General features: G+C 46.7%; 1 protein-coding gene across 1 annotated transcript; it reads left to right on the forward strand.

The window, feature by feature from the left end:
* Positions 1-1452: 1452 nt before the first annotated feature.
* On the forward strand, positions 1453-8231 carry LOC139587623 (dystroglycan 1-like). Its single transcript, XM_071422020.1, has 5 exons — positions 1453-1613; positions 2727-3056; positions 4293-4516; positions 6050-6190; positions 7075-8231. Exons 1-5 carry the CDS (start codon positions 1453-1455, stop codon positions 8229-8231), a joined length of 2013 nt encoding a protein of 670 aa, XP_071278121.1.
* Positions 8232-8610: the final 379 nt, after the last annotated feature.

Consider the following 8610-nt stretch of genomic DNA (forward strand, 5'->3'; position numbering starts at 1 on the left):
TCCACACTTGAAGAAGCAGCATCGAACATAGCAAATCAAATTCCAGCCCCTGATGCTGCAGAGGAAAGGACAGTGAGTCTCAGCCGGCCTTTGTCCCCGTGATCAATGCCATTTGCCATACTCACTTTTCCCTTTGGTACCACTACACCACAAAATCCCAGCAGGTCAGGTTACGGCGCTGCTCACCTGCCTCTGCCCAATGCCATATGCTGGAGGCTCCCCTGACGAGGCCCTGGTGTAACATTTCACCTCTGAGTGGGCTTTTATCACAACAGAAACAGAGATGGGAGCAACAGTGAGACTGAAGGCAACTGGGTCAAAAACATCATGAACCAGCTCTGTGCTACCTGTTGTTTGCCTGTGGAAATCCTTCATCTGAACAGAGCAGCAATGGTGAGTACCAAGGCTTCTGAAAGCTCAGAGCCCTCCCCAAATGTGACTGTGACCCAAGGAGACCTGCAGGGCTTTAACCAATGCAATGAGAAGCCTCAGCCATTTGGCAGTGTTCTGCTTGCCTGGGAGATGGAGCTGGCTGCTCTGACGAGCACATGCCCGTGGGTTGGGGCTTTTTCTCTCCCCTACAGCTCCAGTAGCAGCACCTGGCTGGCAGTGGCACGGGAGGAGGATGGAAGATGCCTGCAGGGACCCAGGGCACACCCAGCCCAGCCCTCCTGCCTCGGGGTCCCCTGTGCTCCCAGGGTTCAGGGTCCTGCCCCTGCTCCCTCTTCTCTTTGCACTGCTGTCTGTCTGTGTGAGCTCCCCTGCTGAGGATGCCAAGGGATTGAATCACAGATGGGAAGAAACAAAGAGCCTGCAAGGAATAATCCCAGATGCAACTGCCCTCATGGGAAAAATATTCTATTATCCAGTGCCAGCATTTGCCTTTCAGGGAATGACAACTCAGTACAAGGTAATGCTATTCAATACCTTTCCTGGTGCAATCCTGCAGCAAAGACATTCACTTTATGTTTAAAATGAGCTCATTAAAAATCTCTTTCCAGAAAGTGCCTCAGATGTATTAGAAACAGGTAGGACTGATTGCAAAAATCTCACCATCATTCACTGCCAATGCAGCAGTTCCCTACTCAGCAAATAAACAACCTACAACAAACCACACCTGTGGTTTATCTACCAGTAGTCTAAAGAATGCAGGGTATTGGAAATGGACAAAAAATGTTGCCATTATGCTAAAAAACACCCCAAACAAGCACTACTTGAAAAGCCTAGGTACTGTGGTTTCTAAGATTTTTTAATGGATCAGTTGTGGCTGTTTCTGAACTTCTGTTCAGCTAGAGCTTACAGTATGTAAAACTGGAGTAGTAACACCATTTCCTATCACTAATTCTGTTTCTCTGCCATCCTCTTATGGAGAAGGTCTCTTTAGCCAGTGGTGCAGATTTGCCAAAGTGGTTGGAATTCAACCCTGAAGCAAACACACTGCAAGGGCTGCCGATGGCAGGGGAGGGAGGAGTGTACCTGCTCAACCTTGCTGCCTCTGGAGGGCTGCCTGCCCAGGAAACACTGAGGGCTGCTGGAAATTTCACCATCCACGTGCAGAACAGCAGTTTATCCTTGGAAATGCAGAACTTGAAGCACATGCCAAACAGCTACCAGTAAGTACTGCTGGCCTCCATGGCTTCTGCTCTAATCAGTGAGGGGAGGGAAAAACGACTTTTAAGCAAAAGAGATGGGTGCTCCCTAATTGACACAGGGTGGGTTTTTTCCTGCTGTGGAAATGTGACATCAAGGAACCAAAACAAAACCCCACAAAATACTGAACAAGCACATGTTGAATATAAAAGCAGGAGGTTTTGTTGTCCCAGAGCAACAGTGCACCGCAAACACGAGCATGAAGGCTGCAAGCCCAACAGCACAGGGACATAATTCTCCATTGTGCAGGTGGCATCCAGCCTCCCTGCTCCAGTTCCCAACTCTTCTGTGGGCAGGGAGAGAGGCAGGCTCCCAGCGAGGCTCCAAATTTCCTCCACAAGACACTGTTTGTTACTGCTGATGGTACTTTCTTAGTATAAGTACCTACATTTGATGTGTAAGACTGGGAATATCTCTGAAGTGAATTACTTCCATAAATGAGGACAGTGTTTGGAAATTCAGCCCATGCTGCTGTGTTCTGCACAAGCAGTAGGATCAAACTTAGCAATCAGTGAAATTAGTGGGATGGGAAACATTAATATATGTGACTGTGTTCACAGGGGTCTTAGGATGAGGGAAGAGACAAGGATTTGACTCCATGTTTTAGAAGGCTTGATTTATTATTTTATCATATATATTACATTAAAACTATACTAAAAGAATAGAAGAAAAGGTTTCATCAGAAGGCTAGCTAAGAATAGAAAAAGAAAGAATGATAACAAAGGCTTGTGGCTTGGCTCTCTGTCCGAGCTAGTTCACTGTGATTGGCCATTAATTAGAAACAACTGCATGACACCAATCACAGATGCACCTGTTGCATTCCACAGCAGCAGATAATCAATGTTTACATTTTGTTCCTGAGGCCTCTCAGGAGGAAAAACCCTAAGGAAAGGATTTTTCATAAAAGATGACTGTGACATATATATTCAAGGAGAAGGAAGTTTTGGATTAAGAGCTAAAATTTTGAGCAATTACTGACTAAATTCAAACAGGGATCTTCACAAAATAGAGAGATTCTTACAAAAATGTAAAAAAACCTATTGTTAACCACTCTAATTCTGGCCTTTCAATATCAGGTGTGGGAAGGAAGCTGCCGTCACTCGTGCAGAAATCATCCTCTGTGCTGGAGCAGCAGCCCTGGGAGCTCGGGAGCGCCTGTCGGTGGTGCAGAGGATGGCCGAGTACCTGCGCCTGGACAGCTCCGCGCTGACGCTGCTGCAGCAGCCCGGCCCGGCAGCCGGGGGCTGGCTCGTCCTGGCCGAGCGCACCGCGCACACCCACCTCGCCACCGGCAGCTACCTGGGGCTCTCCTGGCCCCTCACCTGTGGAGCCTTTGCCCTGCTCCCTGAGTTCATCCAGGTCCTGCAGCACAACATGGACTCACGTCATCTCTCACAGCTGCTGGGGTATGAAATTGCCGGCTGGAGAATACTCAGGAGAGGGGAGTATGAAAGAAAGTCTCCAAGGCTACACCGCAGGCAGTTAATGATCACCCCAACACCTGCATTAAAACCAACTAGAATTACCCAGAGGCCAGCTGCAGGAGAGGCTTCTAGGCCTTTGTTCTTTCCTGTGCCAAGCCAGTTACTCACACCACTTGTGCTATCACTCAGAGCTACTCAGAGTTTATCAACTTTCTGTGTAGAAAGTATAACCATGGCAAGTTACAAGATGCAGAATAATATCCACCTTGCAAGTCAAGAAAGCTTGGTCACCTTAGGAATGGACTCAGCACAGGACATGCCAACAAAGCCCACAGTATCCATTATGTCTGCAGACCCTCATTTCCCAGATCTTTCACCTTCACTGATGACTGAAACGAGGCTTCTCTTCTCTGAACTGGGAGTGCTGCCTGCTGGAGTTTCTGGTACATCCTTGCTGTCAGAGCCTCACGTGCCTGAGGCAGACTCCTATTTCCTTTCCAGTAAATCAGAGATATCCACACACCATCTCCTACAGGACATCACTTCAGGCACAGAGCAGCTTTCCAGGCCATGGGTGATAAACACTCCTCAGGATTGGCCTCACAGCTCAGCAGCGGCATTTTCTCCCAAGACAGAATTACACCCATTTTTGCCTGGAGCAATGTCAGTATCAGAAGTGCCAGATTACAGCAATGAGGTAAAAAGTCACTTTCCAGAACCTAAAAAGCTTTCTGATACATCCCTCTGTCCAGAAGCATCAGTACTGGGCATACTCCCTTCAGTAGTCCAAGAAGCTTCTGTAAGGGCCACAGCTTTGTCTGGCTTCACATCTTCCATCAAGAGCACATTCCCAGCTGTCCTAACAAGCAGCAGTCTGAGCCAATTGTTCACTAATGGCCGTGAACCTCAGTTTAAACCTCCTATGACTGTCCCACAGCCCAGTGGCTTTTCATTTGCTGGAGGGAAAAGCACAGCTTCTTCTGTGGCCCAGAGAGAAGCACAGACCCTCTGTTCCAAATTGATTTTCAGTGCTGAAGCCTCAGCCAGCTTTCCTCACACATTAACCAGCACTGTCCCTGGTAAAGCTGAAGCACCTCTTGAGCCAAGTCTGATCACTCTGTCCCACCCTGACACCACTCCAGTTCTGACTGTGCCAGAAGACTTTTCTGCCTTTCACAGGTCCAGGTTATCCAGACCAACATTCCCCCCTCCTTACAGCAGCAGCAGCATGCTCAGAACAGAGCCACAGCCCACGAGGATTTTACCCAGTGGCACAGAGGAATTGCTTACATACAAAGATCTGGGAACAAGTGGGATTTTGCCAAGTGTCACTGAGCCTACCTTGGAGCCACACAACATCTCAGGCATCAAGCCAGATGCTGTAGAAGCGCCTCTGGTGACTTTATTTAATGCCACTTCTCACCTGGGCAGCAGCATATCAGGTATGTTTAAGATTTGACTTCCTTTTGTCCTCTTTCCTGCCAGAATAGTTCTATACAGTTTCTTGTGCAAAAGCACAACTTCCCTGCATTAGGCATGTGCCAGCAGCAGTCTTCTCAATATGGAATGCAATTTTTTTTGCTTAGCTGGGAGCAGAGAACAGCTCAGCTGAATGATTCAGGCCCAGCTTTGACCAACCTATCTAAGGAAAGACGTGGACCCTTAAAAAAGCTCCAAAGGAACACAAGGATGATCAGAGGTCTAGAAAACATGTCAAACTAAAATGATTAGTCTAGAACACTGAGAAAATACATGGGTTTGTATAATATTTTTCTTAAAAGATGAAAGATACATTCTCAGAATCCCCTGGGAACTAACACAGCACTAATGACCTTCAAGTGCAGTTAAGATGATTTAAGTTAGACTTTAGATAAACTTTCTCACAGTAAGGATAATAAAGCATTAGAAAAGATACTTGAAGAACGCTGTGGAGGGTTTTTAAGAACTGAACAATAAATATTTATCAAAAATGACACAGAAGTAGTTGAGTATCTTTTGGAGCAAAGAATTAGGCCAGACATACTTTTTAGTCTGCCTTCTCTTCCAACTGCCTGAATCTGTGACTCAGGCTTAAGTGTATACTAACAATAGAGATGGTTTTTTTGTAGTGGTAGTTGGGTAAATTTGTAGGATTATGCCTTACATTAAATCTGTAAAAATGTGCACATGATATATTTTAGACTGTTACAAAGTGCAGAATTCAGAGCCTTGTTAATGCCTTTCAGAGCTAACTTTGTAAAACTTTATTAGATCTCCATTAAGTCTGTACCCAAAGCCTGTACACAGACTGCAGTCTGAGGTATTTAGGTTTGCAATCAGATGTCCCAGCAGGCATCATTGGGATAAACGTGTGAGGTATGACAGGACAAGGGGGAATGCCTTCAAACTGAGAGAAAGCAGGTTTAGATTGGATATTACAAAGAAATTCTTCCCTGTGAGGGTGCTGAGGCCCTGGCACAGGTTGCCCAGAGCAGCTGGGGCTGTCCCTGGATCCCTGGCAGTGTTCAGAGCCAGGTTGGACAGGGCTCTGAGCAGCCTGGCCTACTGGAAGGTGTCCCTGCCCATGGCAGGGGGTTGGACCTGGATGATCTTTGAGGTGACTTTCAACCCAGGCCATTCTGTGATTCTGTGATCTGTCAAAGCCCTCAGATGGACAATATAGCCCTAACACATTTCTGTTATTAGCACTTATCCAAGCACATGCCATGTAGAAATATTAAAAAACCCCAAAAACTTTTTTCTCCAGAGATAGAAGCCACTTCCATTCCCTCATTTTTTTAAAGGGGAGGTTGAACTCCAGCCTGCTTCCCATGGTCCTTCCTATGCTGACAGAAACTGGCAAAAGTCTTCAATCACATGCCATAAAAGCATTCAAATACTATTCCCAACCCTGTAACACATTATTGACATAAGATTCCTTTTACATAGATCTAAATGGCCTTTCACCTTAAACTGTAATGATCTCACTTTCACAGAGGTGGGTGAGACACTGCTGCCATCACACCTGGAGCCAAGCACCCAGCTGTTTCCCTCCTCTGAAAGAGTACAGTTTGTGGAAAGTGAATGGATTCTTCCTCCATTTTCTGCTTCACAAGAGCTGCAGACTGTTACCCAAGGTAGAAACAAGTTTACTTTTCTGTTCTTGCTTCTGAACACAGGTGCCATCAACCTTTTCATCCACCCTGCAATGTGTCTCTGGCTTCCTGTACTAGAACCCATGCAGTCCTCAGACTATCAAATTCAAAATATTCCTGTCCTGAATTCATCCTTCCCTAATATTTACATGAGGTAACATACAAGGAGGAGATACTAATGGCATGACTTTACTACTCCTCACCATAAAATGTAGAAAGCAGAAGTACACAAGATCCAAAAATGGGAGGAACAGAGAACCATTTTTGTCACAAGCTGCAGGAAGTGCATGTCGTGATCCTTCACTCTTTGAGCCTGGTAGCAAACTTCACCTGACAGTCACAGAGAGGAAATTTCCTTTCAAATTTGTCCCCACACTTTATCATCCTCCAGCTTACCTGGTGTTTGCTCCCAAATTCTCTGTAACTCTTCAAAGCAGGCAGACATGAAGCACTCACAGCAATCCCATCCCAGGCATCCATACTCTCATAAAATCCCCCCCAAAAAAACCCATGATTAATGTTGGAAATAGAAGACGAAACAATACCATGTTGTGGTAGTTTTGTGTAAAAGTTACTAGAATTAGATGTAAGTGTTTGGGAAGGAGCTATACAAGACTTGACTAATATTTTGGACTAGACAAAACAGTGTTAAGGATATGAACAGCTGTTTAAATAAACAGATATCTAAATATGCTTAACAAATGAGGTTAAGACGTGATCAAGGACAAGACTTTACTGTTAAAAGTTTCAGTTTCAGCACACTCCACAATCCTGAGGCTGACAAAATTTGTTTGCCATCACTCAGCAAGAGATAACAATTTTTTCTTTCTAATTCTTTTCCTCCCTTTTCTCCCTCCTCTCTAAAGGACAAGCAAACACTTCTCCAAAGGTTGTTCATTCCATTAAATTCCTAACAGCAACCATCGGCTGCCTGTTCTTTGTCCCTATACCTGCAAACACATTTTATGACAAGGAAGATGGCAACTCCACTCAGTTATCCCTACAAATCCTCCCAGCTGATGGCTCTCCTTGGGGATCTGAGAGCTGGCTGCAGTTTAACACCTCCCAGCAGGCCATGCACGGCTATCCCCTAGAGATGGACTTCCAGCATTCCCCACAGGAGTTTGTGCTGTCTGCCACGGATTCCGGCGCTCTGACAGCCTGGCAATCCTTCACCATCGAGCTCCTGAAGCCCCCCCAGCCACCCTGCCACCATTTCACTGTGCGGACCAAGAACAGCTACTCCTCCTTCCTGAGGGAAAGGAAAAGGGTGGGTTTGTTCCTGGAGAAGCTCTCCTTTTTCCTGAACTCCAGCAGCCCCAAAGACATGGCGCTGACAGCTCTCCAGCCCGGCTCCACACTCATCTCCTGGTACAACAGCTCGCTGTGCGCAAGCGCCAACACCTCTTCCAGCTGGTGCGGGAAAGATGAAATCCAGCAGGCATTGGAGAAACTGAGGGTGCCAGCTGGCTCTGTGAGCCCACAGTTCATCCAAGCAATGCTGCCAGAGTACAGAATCGATGTGACCTTCAGTATTTCCTACAGTGAGGACTGCCCAGCCAGCACCGAGCCGTTCCCCTGGCCCTGTAGCAGCACCGGGCCGGCGCTCCACGCCGAGAACGACTCCACGGTGAGGAGCAGCCCCTGTGCCCTGCTGAGCAGTGTTTGTGCCACTGCTGGCCTGGTGCTGGCAGTAGTGGTCTGCTGGCTTTGCAGGTGTGCCAGGAGGATTCCTGGAACACAGCCTGTGATGGGTCAGACAAATTCCCAGCTGAGCCATGCTGATGTGGAACTGGACACCCTGAGACCTCGCAAAGCCCCTGTACACGAGTGCAGGGCTGCACTTCCACCTCCGTTGTGGATCCCACCTTCAGCAATGCTTCCCTCCCACAGGCAGCATCCCAGGCCCATCCCTCACATCACACCACCCTTCCAGCCACCAAAATACCAACTCCCTCCCCTCTATCCAGAGGCTCTGACCACCTACCATGGCCAGGGCAACATCCAGAGGCTTAAGTTTTAAAAACTTTTAAATGGTATTAAGAGCAAATCTATAAAAAGACAAATTGCATTATAAGGTGCTATCCTTAACCCAGAAAAAACCAACATAAACAGGCAGTTAGTGATTTGCACCATGTTTCAATTTAGAATAGAATGTATTTGACCCACACCTGACAAAGAGGCAGTGGCAAAACCAGAACCCAAGTGAAACAGGCAAAAGAATCTCCTGATGAAGAGGTAGAATTACAACCCTGCAAAAGTCAGAACAAGAAAATACACATCAAGCTGATGCTGGTGGGAATGAGGGGTCGGAGTCAGTGCCGGGCAAATCTCACTGCATTATGTCTCCCTGACTCATAAATATACATTTTATATAGAAGAGGCAGAACTGTCACAGAAGG

Source organism: Agelaius tricolor, unplaced genomic scaffold, assembly GCF_023055355.1.
Source record: "Agelaius tricolor isolate 1412-34295 unplaced genomic scaffold, bAgeTri1.0.p SCAF_3, whole genome shotgun sequence".
NCBI lineage: Eukaryota > Metazoa > Chordata > Aves > Passeriformes > Icteridae > Agelaius > Agelaius tricolor.

Excerpts from the sequence above, each read along its gene's own strand:
- LOC139587623 (XM_071422020.1), top strand. The coding sequence starts at position 1,453 with ATGGCAGGGGAGGGAGGAGTGTACCTGCTCAACCTTGCTGCCTCTGGA. Across the intron at positions 1,614-2,726 it reads CACATGCCAAACAGCTACCA|GTGTGGGAAGGAAGCTGCCG; the intron begins GTAAGTACTGCT and ends TTTCAATATCAG. Across the intron at positions 6,191-7,074 it reads GCTGCAGACTGTTACCCAAG|GACAAGCAAACACTTCTCCA; the intron begins GTAGAAACAAGT and ends TCCTCTCTAAAG.